This window comes from Lepidochelys kempii, chromosome 2 (genome assembly GCF_965140265.1).
Source record: "Lepidochelys kempii isolate rLepKem1 chromosome 2, rLepKem1.hap2, whole genome shotgun sequence".
NCBI classification, from domain to species: domain Eukaryota; kingdom Metazoa; phylum Chordata; order Testudines; family Cheloniidae; genus Lepidochelys; species Lepidochelys kempii.
In genome coordinates this window covers 156987715-157003333 of record NC_133257.1, presented here as the reverse complement: position 1 = coordinate 157003333, position 15619 = coordinate 156987715, and the positions used below count along the sequence as shown (strand labels likewise).

The 15619-nt window shown below is 38.6% G+C and overlaps 1 protein-coding gene across 9 annotated transcripts in view; it reads left to right on the top strand.

Annotated features, from left to right (window-relative positions):
* Positions 1 to 15619, top strand: part of RECK (reversion inducing cysteine rich protein with kazal motifs) — a 144293-nt gene that overhangs the window by 92306 nt on the left and 36368 nt on the right. For 7 of the 9 annotated variants that reach the window (XM_073332543.1, XM_073332537.1, XM_073332539.1 and 4 more), the window contains 5 exons: positions 1448 to 1636; positions 4238 to 4360; positions 4998 to 5169; positions 6796 to 6988; positions 10907 to 11117. In XM_073332543.1, coding sequence (XP_073188644.1) covers positions 1448 to 1636; positions 4238 to 4360; positions 4998 to 5169; positions 6796 to 6988; positions 10907 to 11117 — 888 coding nt within the window. The remainder of the gene's footprint in view (positions 1 to 1447; positions 1637 to 4237; positions 4361 to 4997; positions 5170 to 6795; positions 6989 to 10906; positions 11118 to 15619) is intronic. The other 2 variants (XM_073332536.1, XM_073332540.1) reach the window with 2 other exon arrangements.

Sequence of the window (15619 nt, the reverse complement as noted above, 5' to 3'; positions counted from 1 at the left end):
AACTCCTCTTTCCTCACAGAGTCTATCTGAATAGGTCTCAGGGTGCAGCTTAATATGTTGCAAAGCTTGTGGGGTGCACCTTTAACCTAGGGTGACAGCCCATTCTATCAGAGCTCAATCTACCTTTGTAGCTCTGCCTAAGAACATACCCATTGCAGACATTTCAAAGCTGCCATCTGATCATTAGTGCACACATTTTTGCAGCATTATGCTATTGTTCACACTTTCAGACCTGATGCAGCTTTTGTTGAGGCCATTCTGTGAACTGTTCTTAACTCATCTCCTCAACACCCACTACTGTAATTAAGGTACTGCTCTGCAGTCACTTAACGTAGAGCCCCCCTAGAGACAATAGCCTGGAGAAGGCGAGGTTACTTACCTCTGCAGTCACTTAAGTTCAAAGTGTTTTGTCCCTCTGGGTGCTCCACTACCTTCCCTCCTTTCCCCTCTGCTTCAGAATTCTTGCCTTGAACTTCGGAGTTGAGAAGGAGCTGGAGTTGCGGCAGGTCCAACTCTCCCTATATAACCTCATTCTGGAGCATGAGCATGTGTAGGGTACAGATGCGGCGGACACTACTGACAAAAAATTTCCAATCAAAGGTGCACCTGCATGCCATACACCTAGCATGAGCACCAACAATGACAAAATATCTTGAAGAACTCTAACTACTGTAGAGGTAAGTAATCTCTTTCCTGTTCCTTTCACTATCCCTTGCACCTTCTGGCTTTTAATCTTCCTCCTCCTTTTCCTTTGTCCATCTCACTGCTGTTTTTCTATCTCCTCCTCTTCCTTATTCTTTTCCTTAACTTTTTTATTCCTTTTTATTTTGTTAACATATTTTTATAATGTGTTCTTGAGTGTCTTCAAAATGCACACAAGAATGGAAGCAAGGGAGAGGAAAGAAGGTCAGGAAAGAGAAATAACAGAGCTTAGCTGCTAGACTTCAGTACAGGTTAGGGGCTGGTGTATCTGAAGTGTGTGGTATTTGTCGTGCCCACATATTCTGCCACAGAATGATGGGAAACAAGGAGAGCTGATTAGAGTGATATGAAACTACACATTTTCTTTCTGCATTTGCATGCAAAAAGTAGTATTTCTGCATGTACTTAAGAATTTTATCTTGGGCAAATTCTTCACGCTCCTGCCAGTTATCATTGATCCTGAAAATGAAAATGGTGAAATCCTTTCCCCAGAGTAATATTATGGATTGTACCAATGTCATTATTCACAAAGAGAACCACTTTTGGATGCAAAATGACACTCCTCTGCCTCCAAAAACTGCTTTCCATTTTTGCAAAAATTTGAAGATGTGTATATATATTTTCCACAATCCTCAGAAGTGATTTTTCATCATCAGAATTTCTTCACACAGAGTATTTGTTATCCCTAAACATTTCTGAAACATAATTACTTGTTATTGAGCTAATGTTTCTTTTGTGTGCATAGGTTGCAAGTTAGGAGAAGCTTCAGATTTTATTGTCCGCCAAGGTACACTTATTCAGGTTCCATCATCTGCAGGAGATGTTGGTTGCTTCAAAATTTGTACCTGTGGACAGAGTGGACTTTTAGAAAACTGTATGGAGATGCATTGTGTTGACCTTCAAAAGTCATGTATTGTTGGAGGACAAAGGAAAAGTAAGTACAGGATTAGACTCGCTTTCTAAAAACTGAGAGCTTTTTTCTGGGAAGGCTGTGAAGGCCAAGGCCATCTGCTTGCAGACCCTGTCCCCTCAGCACTGGTTCATGTTCTCTGGCCTTTTCAAGTTCCCTGACAGTGTGAGTTATTTAAGGAGCCATGGTGCCAAGGGCTCTCGCTCCCGGGAGTACACTTGGAACTCCTCCAAATGGGGGCGTGGCAATAGCACAGAAGAGCATAAGTGAATGCTGCCTCTGGCGGTCTTGACTTAGACAGGCTTACTCCATAGATTGGTGGAGGAACGCTGTGCAGAGCTTATTCCCCAGTCCCTACTCCTGCAGTGATATAGTCTCATGTGTTTGAGCAACATTCTGTATTAGGTGGTTTCATGAGATTTCTATAGAGAAAAATACTCTCTGAACAACATAAAGTACATAAATCTTTCTTAAAAAGAGAGAACAAAAACCACACACAGCAGCAAGACATAAATATTGATTATTTAATTGTTATCTAAAAGTGTAACTGCTTTTATGGAAGTTTTTCTTTCAATACTCTACTAGTATACTCTAAAAGGTTCCATGGATTTCATTGTTTACAGTTAAGGTGCATATATTAAGTTTACCCATTGTTTATCCATAGTTTACAAGTGCCTCTCTTTGTGTTTGGTTTAGAAACTTCATTAGAACTTAGCTGAATCAAATAATGCTATGACTCAAGTTAGGGTAAACAAAAAAACCTATTTGCAAAGCATTTGTCATAGTTTCTCATGGAATGATGAAGATGGAATATTTATTTTACTTTCATAAAGGCAGGAATTGCTTATTCTAACATTGATTTTTTTCTGGGTCTTTTTATTTGGAGTTTACAGTGGGTTACTCATAGTAGTAACCATTATGGTCTGTAATAAATGTTTGCAAGATCAGGCCCAATGTAGGAATTCATCTTCAGATAACCTTTTACTATATTATATGAAAAAATCTATATTAAATGCAATGTTAAGGTTGCAGATTTAAATATATAAGTTGTTTCACAATCACTTAGATTCAACAAACTAACCACTCCTTAATCTGGTCTGCTTTCATACTGTTACATTTATCTGTATTTCATTACAGAAATGGCATTTAGTAATTTTGGCTTATTTGTTGTGAAGGATTGCCATCTAGATTAAGGGGTGATTAGTTTGTTGAATCTTACAGTATGTCTACACTGCAGTTGGACACCCACAGCTGGCCAGTGCTAGCTGACTTGGGCTCACAGGGCTCAGGCTGTGGGGCTGTTTTCTTGCTTTCTTTCCCCACTTTTCAGGGTCCTAGAACCCGGGCTCCACCCCAAGCCCAAATGTCTACACCACAATTAAACAGCCCCATGACCCTGAGTCAGGTGGCATAGGTCAGCCACAGATTTTTAATTGCAGCGTAGAGCTACCCTAAGTGACTGTGAAAGTAAAACACTGAAACCAAATTGGGCCTTGGCAGCTGCAATATTAAGGGCTCAGTCCTGAAAACTCTGAGGATAGGCCTTTATGTTTATGCATTATCCCTTTAAAGGATCTGGCCCTAAATTCCTCTATACAGTTTTGCCAGTATGTCTCAGTCGTGATTGTAAACACTCATTATTCCATTCTGCTACTGAGTAGACACAGCTGCCTGCTGCTAATAATGCCAGATTGTGATATGTTTTTTTTTTTAAACTTGGACAGATGTGCACTGGGAGCTAGATTAAGATCATAAAAAACATTTGCAAATTATTGACTATGGGTTAGATTGAGATATAACTCTCAGCTCATAAAAAGGGGCACACCGGGGAGGGAAGTGAGCAGTGCAAAGGGTGCAGGCTCATAAATAAGGATCTAGCTCAGGATGTGATGGTCTTACATTGCACTTTAAACAGAAATTTTAATACTATTGAGGGGAAAAAATCTATAATACAAAAGTTAGCAAACTTACCTGGAGTTTACCTACGTGCAACTCAACAGAAAAGTATCTTTAAACGTATCTTTAAGGAAGTCAAACATTAAAAAAAGAAAATCACAAGCCAAGGTGTTATAAACGTTTTTTACACCAATCTGGAGAGCCTTAGCATTTTCATTTCCTGAGTATTTTGTTTTTGCAACCTTAACATTTCAGTTTTACATAGGTTTTAGCATTTCATTTATACATTTCTTCCAAAAATAAATAAATAAATAAATAAAAGGAACTGCCTGTTGAGTATTTTCCCCCACTTTCCCATTAGTCAGAAACATGAGTGTGTGGATTTTCCTTAAGTTAAATACAAACATATTCTGAACTCTGACCAAGAATAGAAATTTCAGCTCAAAAAACAAACACACACATTTCTGAAAGTTTCATAAACATGAGAAAATTGGGGAATAGTTTATAATGGAATTCTGTCTGCAGCTTTAACAATATAAAATAAGTCTTTTAGATCAGGTTTCAGAGTAGCAGCCGTGTTAGTCTGTATCTGCAAAAAGAACAAAATTTGTTGGTCTCTAAGGTGCCACAAGTACTCCTGTTCTTTTTAGATCAGTGTCTCTTGGTGGGGGGAATGTCTGTACTCATTTGTAATTATACACATAAAATACATCTCTCTTTTATTTTAAGGCCATGGAACATCCTTTAACATAGATTGTAATGTCTGTTCTTGTTTTGCTGGAAACTTGATATGTTCCACTCGTCAGTGTCTTAATGAGCATAGCTCAGCAGAGGAACGTCGTATGTTTACAGGTAACGTTTTCCAAAATCCAGAAACTTTACTTGTTCATTTGAGTTCCAACAGTAAAGTAAAAGGCTGACTTACAACTCTTCCTGCAGTTTATCCAGAAAATTTCAAAATTTCAGTGGCAATTCACTATGGTTCTGTTTCTTTTCTTTTCTTTTTTTTTTTTTTAAACTAAAGGCTGGTCTGCACTAGAAACTTAATATTGGTATAGCTACATCTCTCAGGGGTGTGGATTTCATACCCCTGACACATGTAGCTATACCAACGTGACCTCCAGTGTAGACAGTAGTAGGTTGACCGAAGAATTCTTCCATCAACCTAGCTACTGCCTCTTGGGGGAGTGGGCTACCTATGCCAATGGCAGAAACCCTCCCACTCGCATAGGTAATGTCCACGTTGAAGTGCTACAGCAGTGCAACTGCCGCTGTAGTGTTTTAAGTGTAGACATACTCTAAGATTTTTGCACTGAGTTGAGGCCAAAGAAGGTCAAATGACTTGCCCAAGGTTACATATGACTTGTCCCAATACAGCTAGCTCAGTTATTTGCTTCAGCTGCTGGTCACACATACCCTAATATTTTGTACACTCTCTGCCAATGAAAATATACAAGCCAAATTACTAATCTGTATATCATTTTTTCAGGTCTACCATGTAACTGTGCTGATCAGTTTGTCCCTGTATGTGGGCAAAATGGACGCACATATCCAAGCGCATGCATAGCACGATGTGTTGGGCTCCAGGACAATCAGTTTGAATTTGGATCATGTATCTCCAAGGATCCTTGTAACCCTAATCCTTGTACCAAAAATCAGAGGTAACGATTAAATATGTAAATTGTTTTTAATTGATAAATCAGTTTATACTTCCTTCCCTGGCAATGATACTATATATTGTAAATTATAGCAATATTTCACAAGTCAAGTAAACAAGTGGGAATTTGTGAGATACCTACTTTCTAATTTTACAATAGTCACAGATTGCAGTAAGTGTCTGCATTTTGTTCTGTTGATCATTTCTGGAATGTTAACACTTCCTTTAAAATGCCTGCTGCAGATTCTACTTTTAGAAATAAAACAGAATTATTATATAATTGTGATAATGGGGGGACTGGATGGTTTATGGAATTGGAAATAAGATATGGGGCATTTTACCTTTTTGTAACCTTTGTTCAAGATGCCATCTGATGTCTGTTCAGTCAAATGGTTAAAGAAAGGAACTGAGTCAGAAGTGATCTGTGCCTTTTTTTCATCTGTAAAATAAAAACAATACCCACCGTTGTAAAGCAATTATAACTTCTCTGGTGAAAGGCATTATATAAGTGCTAAGTGTTATATTGCTAATTTGTGAAATCTCTGTCTCTGTCCAGTCCCTGCTGTTTCATTTTTACAGACAGTCAGATACTCTTTAAAAGAACATAAACAAAAATGTGGCACAATACCACTCACGAGAGAACTAAAAGATACGTAATAAATAAAATGCACAGCTCCCAATATTAGTGTCTGACTATCTTCAGTCAAATAGGCCTCTGTGACAATTAAGGCACGCACCACAAAAGGATTGGTAGTATTATGAGCAGATAGAGGAGATTTGTAGAACAGCCATTTGGCTTTCCATCAGTACATTCATCAAACACTACAGGTTAGAGTTTCTACCCTTAACAGAGGGATATCTTGGCAAGAAGGTGCTGTAAACAGTGGTTCCCAGATAAAATTCCATATAAAGCACTTACTTTGTATAAAAAAAAGTATTTGTGTTAATTTATCTTAGCATCCTTTCCCTCTCTATTTCTGTTCTTTGCTGCTCTGTATTTCCCTTCAGTGACAGATTAGGGAAGATGTCACTGTCAGAAGAGAAGTTATATTAGGGATTACATTTTTCAGGTTTTTTTTTTTCAATCCTAGGCTTTATATAGCATGTTTAACATAAAGGACCAAATTCCATTAATTGATTGATTTTAATGGAAATTGTATACTATCTCAGGGCAGTGTTGAGCTAGAATTGTGCAACATAGCTGTTTCTGTTCATAAAAATTCAGTTAACTTTTTGCTTTTGTTTGTTGTTTTGGTGTTGATTCAGATGGGGTCATAAGCTGACTTTTTGCTTGAACCTATATTTACAAAGCGAAACTCAGAACCTGATAGTTTTAGCAAGTTTAGTTTAGTTTGCCCCAAACCCACCAGAGAACACTTGGGGCGAGGAGGATTTGTGTTTTGAATCTCATCTCAGGTTCATAGACCTTGACAAAATTTTATGCAATACTAGGTTTGTAATGAACCCTGAAGCTAGATTACCTGAAATATTTTGTTACACAAGTTTTCTACAACTCTGCTTAGCCATACCTAGCTCTAAAGCTTGTGAAAGAATTCCAAAAGTTAATGTTCCCCTGAATATTTTGAGTTAATAAACCTACATAATGTGAAAATGTTATTAATTTATGCAGGTGCATACCAAAGCAGCAGGTTTGCTTAACGAGTTTTGAAAAGTTTGGATGTAGCCAGCATGAATGTGTGCCAAGACAATTCAACTGTGATCAGTTACGGGATCCTGTTTGTGACACAGATAATATGGAATATAATAACTTGTGTACTTTGTACCAAAAGGGAAAAAATGTATCATACAAGGGTCCATGCCAGGTATGAAATAGCTTTTGCAATATTTACCAGATGTTCAACAACATTCTTTAATGTTCCATTTTCATTTGCCATGCCCAAACAGAATTTATTTCTGGTTCACAGAAAGATTCTCATTAAAGTAATGCTTTCAAAAATGTAGTGGGGAACTCAAAAAAAAATATATATATATATATAAAAAACAGGGTGGAAATCAAAGCAATTTAATCATGATTTAAATAAGCAATCAGGAAACCTTGACTTAACAAATCAGTTTTAATGGTGTTTTGCATTTGTACTTTTTAGTTATTTTCTTAAAGACATGTTGATTCTCATTGGTTGGTAACCATTAAAATTAGGTTTGAGTAGCAGCCGTGTTAGTCTGTATTCGCAAAAAGAAAGGGAGTACTTGTGGCACCTTAGAGACTAACAAATTTATTTGAGCATAAGCTTTCGTGAGCTACAACTTTAAGGTGCCACAAGTACTCCTTTTTTCATTAAAATTTATTAATTTGCAACTAAATATAGACTTTACACTAAATTAGGTGCTCTTTTTGCTAACCAGGAAGATACATGTCTATACACATTTATTTAGTTTAAATGTATTCAGATTCTTAATTTTTACTTTATTATTTTAGAAAATGGTGAATAATGCATTTCTTATTTACAAGATACATTTTTAATATTTTAAAGTTCTGGCTAGAAATTTAAATTTAATTAAAATGCACAATATATTTTTATACAGACTAACCACAGATCCTTTTAACTGATACATTTTTAAAAAAGCAATATACTGTATATATATTTTTGCCTTTGCTATCCTCCTCTCTCACTCAACCCAGCTGTCTTTTCATTGCTTTCATGTATTCCATTATTTCTTACTACAGTTGTCTTATTCTTATTTATCTGCTTTTTGTGGCTGTCATGACTGGGATGTGGATGGTCTTACCTAGTAGTTAGAGCAGGAGTTGGGAGACAGGCCAGGTCAAATATCACGAGATCAGAGTCTGAGACAGGCCAGAAGGCAAACTGAGAGTCGACGGTCAGGAGACTGGCAGAGTTAGGTTATCTGGAGATCAGAAGCAGGAGACAAACTTGAGAGCAGAGCAATGGATAGATGGCCAGGTCAGGGTACCAGGATGTGTAGCCAGGAGAGCAGGAGGCCAAGGAGGAAGCACAAGGCACACAGTCCAGAGCAAGATGGATCCCAGTTGTATGGGCAAATTCCTGTTCCTACGCTGTGTATAAATAGGAGCTGTGGACCAATTAGGACCCTCAGCATTCTGCCAGTCAGCTCCCAAGATTGGGGTCCTCTGTCTGAGTTCAGCTCCTATTCTGACAACAGTTAGCAGGTCCCTGGGTGGCAGGTTGGAACCTGCTAGCACCAGAGAGCCCTGTGGAACAGTGGCCTTGGAGTTGCTGGTTGGCTAGTTTTGTCCACTCAGTACCATCCTCTCAGTTTATCTTACTAGGGAGATCTGCAGCCGCCTAGTAAATCAGACATTTGTGTGGCTTGCTTTGTCTTGTTATCTACACAAGCCAAGAATTCCACTGTAGATAAGACACAAACCAGCTTTGATTTTTACTACCTTAGACGTTGTTTCAGCAGTGTTTTAATAGCTATGTCAAGAAGACACAGTCAGAAAGCAGCAAAGTTCCCTTTTACATTTTCTTATAACACTATTAAATATACAATTATGACAGGTTGGATCACAGAAACCCACTTGGGGCTGCCAACTGATGTGCCAAGACTATTTCTGCCCCTGCTTTCCCTGCCAGCTTGGGACTCCAGCACCCTGTCTTGCTGAGCCAGACACACCAGTCTGCTCCAACACAGACCCAGGGTCTGAACCATGTGCCCCAAAGTTGCAGACTTAACTGAAAGCAACTTAAGAAGTGTTCCTGTTTTTGACACTCAGATGCCCAACTCCCAATGGGGTCCAAACCCCAAATAAATCCATTTTACCCTGTATAAAGCTTATACAGGGTAAACTCATAAATTGTTCGTCCCCTATAACACTGATAGAGAGAGATGCACAGCTGTTTGCCCCCCTACTCCGGTATTAATATATACTCTGGGTTAATTAATAAGTAAAAAGTGATTTTATTAAATACAGAAAGTAGGGTTTAAGTGGTTCCAAGTAATAACAGACAGAACAAAGTGAATTACCAAGCAAAATAAAATAGAATATGCAAGTCTATGTCTAAGAAAACTGAATACAGATAAAAACCTCACCCTTAGAGGAATTCCAGTAAGCTTCCTTTTACAGACTAGTCTCCTTCTAGTCTGGGTTCAGCAATCACTCACACCCCCTGTAGTTACTGTCCTTTTCAGTATCTTTCAGGTATCCTTGGCGGTGGAAAGGCTAGCTCTTGAGCCAGCTGAAGACCAAATAGAGGGGTCTCCCACGGGCTTAAATAGACTTTCTCTTGTGTGTGGAGACCCCCTCCTCTCTCCTATGCAAAGTCCAGCTCCAAGATGGAGTTTTGGAGTTGCATGGGCAAGTCACATGTCCATGCATGGGCAAGTCACATGTCCATGCATGACTCAGAGCTTACAGGTAGCAGCCATGGTTCACATGCTTCCTTGAACGTTTTCTCAGGTAGACTTCTTATGTGGATTGGAGCCTTACAAGATTCATTGTCCTTTAAATGTTTCTTGATTGGGCACATAATTTGCACATTCCTTTCTCAAGAAGCTGACCAAATGCTCTACTAAGGCTACTTAGAAAACAAGCCAGTACACAGCCAATATTCATAACTTCGAATATAAAAATGATAGAGGCATACAAATAGGATTAATAGATTCAGTAGATCATAACCTTTACAGAAATATGTTACATGCATATATAGCATAAAACATATTCTAGCTATGTCATATATACATTCATAAGTATATTTCCATAAAGACTTATGGGGGGCACCGTCACAACAATATCTATTTTTCTGACATCGTTTAATATACATTTAACACGGTTCATTGTACAATTCTTTACAAGGTGCACAAAGATCAAATGTCCATGATGATGTCAGCTACCTCTGACGCTGCTGGCAGAGGTATTATTGTCAGGGCTGTAGTCCCTAGCAAGGGAAGATGTTGGGCTTGTCTCTCTTTTTTCCCCCACTTAAGAGGACTCTGAAGATAGAGTGGGGTCACAGCTTATCTGGGAGTACTCTGGGGGGACTTTGAACTCAATTCACTGCTCCCCTTGGTCCAACAATTTGAATTTGTTGGCTTTTCGAGTACATTGTATGGCCTGTCGGTCTCTTACACTTTTCCTGAGTGTTGGTTTGTTTACATTGGTTTTCTTTTGGGGATTTATTGTTAATTGGCACTAGTTCAGTTGGAAAATATATGTATTTATTTTTATGGTTGTTTGTATGTATGCCTAGAAGGTGTGATAGGGACATTTCTACAAACTGTAATAAACAAAACACAAATGAAAACAACAACAAAACCAAGCACCAAACAGATATACATATGTTGGGCTGAAATCTGTAATAACAGTAATAAATTTTACTCCTTTGAAATAACCTTGTGTTTATAGTTTCTCTAAACACTTTATTTTATAAAGTAATTTTAAGAACATCAATAACACATCCAGAATTTGCTACGCTTCCCCCTTTTTTGTTGTTTTAGTGCTTGTTTCTGAACCTCATTTCCTTTCCCTAAACAGAAGTAAATCTTAGGTGCCTCTTAAACCTACAGTATTTATATTCTTCTGTTGTCTTGTCTGGTAACTTATTCCTTTTGTTTATTGTCAATTGCATAAAAATGCTTGGGCTATCTGCTCTAGATTTCCATTACTGATTTTTGACACAGTCTTTACTTGCATGAGCAGTGTATCCCTATCAACTTTAAAACTACTGTGAGGTCATCCTGAAGTCTTATCTCCAGTGTAAATAAACCAAGTGTTTTTTTCTTTACAAACTCTTTTTCAGCCCTTCTGCAAATCAGTGGAACCAGTATGTGGACATAATGGTGAAACCTACAGTAATGTGTGTGCTGCCTATTCTGACCGTGTGGCTGTGGACTACTATGGACATTGTCAAGCTGTAGGAGTTGTTTCAGACTATAGTTTACAAACAGAATGCACCTCTGTTAAATGTCCTCCTCTTTCTGCAACTGGATGCAAACCAGTTGTTGCACCAGGTATGTTTGTTGCTAATGCTTAATCAAGGTATGAGAGTGTCTGAAGGCTACTCATATAAGCACGTTGGTGTGGATCACAATGATATATTTGAAAAATATATTTTATTCTCTGTGTGTGTGTGTGTGTGTGTGTGTGTGTGTGTGTTTGTGTGAGAGAGAGAGAGAGAGAGACCATTACAAGACTTATTCTGAGGACTTAATTGGGACTTACGTGGTGCATAAGCCTTCTGATAGACCTTTGTGCAGAGAGGATTTCATTAATATTGAGATGTGCCGTCAGAGCGGTCTCTGTTTCACTAGACACACCTGGTGCAGATGAGTGACTTTTCCAGTGTATAGCCAAGAGTGGGGTTTGAATATGAGCTAGCTGGCTGAGACTGAGCTGACATAAGCTATGTTCTGCTTGTGCAGAATCTGTTGCTAGGCTTGCTATGCCCATGGTCTGCATTGGTTTTCATTTGGTTTCTGTGAGAAGTTAGGTGGTGTTTTTAAGATGTAATGCCCTAAATGTTTCGAGTCCTACTTCTTTGAAGGTTGCCTCTTTCTTAATGTGATCCCTTCGCAGTTGTAATCAGCTGAAGAGCTCAAGTTTATAGACCCTGAGTTAAATAGTAGGGGGCTTGTCATAGGGCATTTTCAGTGAATGGTGTTAAACTCTGCAACCTACTGGTCTTACGTATCCCTAATTTGTTATCGTATCGTATGGTAATTTCTTCCTAAATCTGCACGTAACCTGCAGTTATTGCTGGAAGATGTGTGAACTCCCCATTCATTCCAATGGAGGGCTGATTTTGAAACCTAAAAGATGACTGTTCAAATGTTAACACTCTTAACTATGTTTCACTGCTGACGTTTGATCTCTTACGTCTTTCATATCTCACATGGAGAATTTAATAGCAAAATAAATAACACATGGGCCACTGTACTGATTGTATTACTCAGTTTCATAATTTATGGATTCAGAATCTCCATTTTTATTTATTTATGGGGAAAGCTACCACTGAATTTCCAGTCTGCTGTGGCAAAAGTCACAATCCAGACAGATCCAGCTTACTGCAGAATATGCACGTCTGTAATTAGACACACACAAAATGCATATCATGGAATATAAAATCTGTCCTTCTGCATTAGAGTTCAGTTTTAGTCAGAATGTGCTTTGTATTGAACTAGTGCTTCACTTATAATATATAAATATTTAGCTATTGAAAATACAGCAGTTTTCCACAATCTATAATGTGGATACAACACAGCAGTGCCAAACTATATTTAAAGTAGCAACAGCAGAAAACTACATTTTTGGGACAAGAAAGAGAATGTGCTTTATTTCAAAGGTAGAGCAGAGGAATGATAAAACACCTAGTCACAAGGTAAAAATTTCAGCCACCATGCTAAAACCATTTTAGAGATTTGCTGTTTCTTGTGAGATCCAGAGGCTTCCCACAAAATGTCTGACTTGTGTACTAAATTTGAGTGACTTCAACCTGATGTCTGCAGGACATTTTCATTGAATGTTATTTCTTAAAATCATTCCAGTTATTGCATTATCCTTGGGTATGTAAATAACTAGTGTTGGACTCAGTTTGAAGACTGAATCTTCCTTCCCATCCTAGACTTGTCCCCCTCTCCTCCAAAACACAACAGTACCTGACCAAATTTTCCTGCTTTCTCTTCGCTCAGGGCCCTTTTGTTAGACATACCTTTTAAATTAAATCTCTGTATCCCAATGCCAGCTGCTTCTGCAGTCCACTCTTGTCACTGTTTTGATATTGTGAAATGCTCCTGCATTCAGTGGTGTGTTTTCACCAGGTGTCTCTGGGTAGTACTGCAGAGAAAAAGGCTTCATATTCGTAGCTATCAACACTAGAAAATATTGTGGGGAAGGCAAGGAATTGGGGAAGCTTTCATAGACCTGCTCCTTTTACATTTAGTAATTTATGGGAAGATAATTTACAATGCCAAAGAAGTCCAGGATCCAAAAACTTCATGCATTTCATTCTCATGCTGCCACTGATCGGGAACATGGTCTGTCTGCTTTTAGTATTGCACATGTAGACATATGAATTTGACTTATTTGCTAAGAAGTCAGGTGGGCTCTGGTGAAAGGGTACCCTGGCTACAGTAAACAAGAAGTTTGCAGTAAGGGCTTAATATTTCAAGATTCTAAGAGGAAGCTTAAAATTTAGAGATAATCATTAAGGCCAGTATTTTCCAAAGTCGGTACCTAAAATTAGACTCTCAGGCTTAGTCTACACTAGCAACTTATGTTGGTATAACTGTCACTCAGGGGTGTGGAAAATCCAACCTACCTTCCGGTATAGACAGTGCTACATTGACAGGAGGCTTCTCCCGTTGATATAGCTACCGCCTCTCGGGGTAGCCCTCCCACTGGCATTGGTAGTGTCTTCACTGAAGCACTACAGTGGCGCAGCTGCATCACTGCAGCCTTTTAAGTGTAGACAAGCCTCATGATCCATATTTAGTTATCTAAACAAGTGACCTGCATTTTCAAAGGAGCTGAGCACCCAGCAGCTCCCACTGATTTCAATGGAAAGAGGAGCTGCCAGTTCCTTTCAGCTAACATGACCAAGATGTGTTTGGGCAACAGCATATCCAGATGTGTCATAGACTGATTAGCTGAGTGGTACTGGTGGTTTCTCTTTCTTCCTGCCCAATAGGCAGGCTCATCTTCTCTTACTGCCATCTGTGATGTCTCTCTCGATAGATGTACATGTACTTTAGATATGTGCTAATGCCATTCCTTCTCTGAACTTGGTTGTCTGTTGTTTGTTTGTATTGTGATAGTATAGCTCCCATCAGGGGTCAGGCCCCATTGTGCTACACATTTTACATGCACAATAAATTAATGGATAGTTGTGTGTGACAGGAGGGTATATTCTACATAAATTTCAGCAGTGGTTATTGTGATGGGTTCGGTCACAGAGACCCCCTTGGAACTGTCACCTGAGGTGCTGAGACTACCTTTGAGCCCATTTTCTCTGCCAGTTTGGGCCTCCAGAGCCCTGCCTTGTTAAGCCAGACACGCAAGCCTGCTGCAGCACAGACCCAGGGTCTGAACCACACCCCCAAAGCTGCAGACTTAACTGAAAACAGCTTAAGAAGTGCTCCTGTCTCCAGCACGCAGACACCCAGCTCCCAATGGGATCCAAACCCCAATTAAATCCATTTTACCCTGTATAAAGCTTATGAGGGCAAACTCATAAATTGTTTGCCCTCTATAACACTGATAAAGAGATATGCACAGCTGTTTGCTCCCCCAGGTATTTATTACTTACTCTGGGTTAATTAATAAGCAAAAGTGATTTAAGTGGGATTTAAGTGGTTTTAAGTAACAGACAGAACAAAGTAAGTTACTAAGTAAAATAAGTCAAAATATGCAAGGCTAACTTAATACACTAAGGATCTAGTTACAATACTAACTTCTCACCTAGATTTTTATCTCTGGTACAATCCCTTTCAGACCAACGTTGTAGTTTATGGCCTGGGTCCAGCAATCACTCACACCCCCGTAGTTACAGTCCTTTGTTCCAGTTTTTTCCAGGCATCTCTTTGGGGTGGAGAGGCCATCTCTTGAGCCAGCTGAAGACAAAATGGAGAGGCTTCCATGGCCTTTTATATTCTCTCTTGTGGGCAGAAACCCCTTTGTTCTTCTATGCAAAATCACAGAAACAAGATGGAGTTTGTAGCCACCTGGGCAAGTCACATGTCCATGAATGATTCAGCTTTTTGCAGGCTGACGCCATTGTTTACATGTTAGTTTGAATGTTCCCAAGAAAGCTCAGATGTAGATTGGCATCTCCTAAAGTCCATTGTTAGTTAAGTACTCCCAGTTACTTAAATAGCCCCTTCACAATATACTGGCCAAACCTCCGTTTTGTGTTTCCTACAGCAAACACTTCAAATACAAGCATAAAGCCAACTCTAATAACTTCAGATATAAAAATGATACATGCATACAGATAGGAGGAATATAGTCAGTAGACCATAACCTTTGCAAAGATATGTCACATGGCATATCTAGCATAAAGCATATTCCAGTTATATTTACACTTATAAGCATATTTCCATAAACATATAGAGTTCAATGTCACAGTTATATAATAGGATTCTTACTATCCCTTCAGGCAGGTTTGTAGTCAAGCAAATTAAAATGTTTGTGTCTCGTGTGTGTGTTGTACATATAAAATTTAACAGTGAATGTAGAATATGGCTACATAATAGATATCAACGTTTATTGTCTTGCATGGAGAGCTTCAGCAGAAGGAACCATCTGAAAGATATGAGTATTCTCCTTTAACTGCCAAACAACTTTTTAGAGATTTTGGTGTGTGATACATATTTGTCCTCATTTGTTGCCAAAGAGTCTTGGAAATAACTCTTATGTCCAAGGATAATGTATGTTTCATTTTCAATAATAAAAGTATTGCTAAATATTTTGCTTATGGAAATTTGTGTGGAACTGTCATAAGTTGTACCCTAGAAAT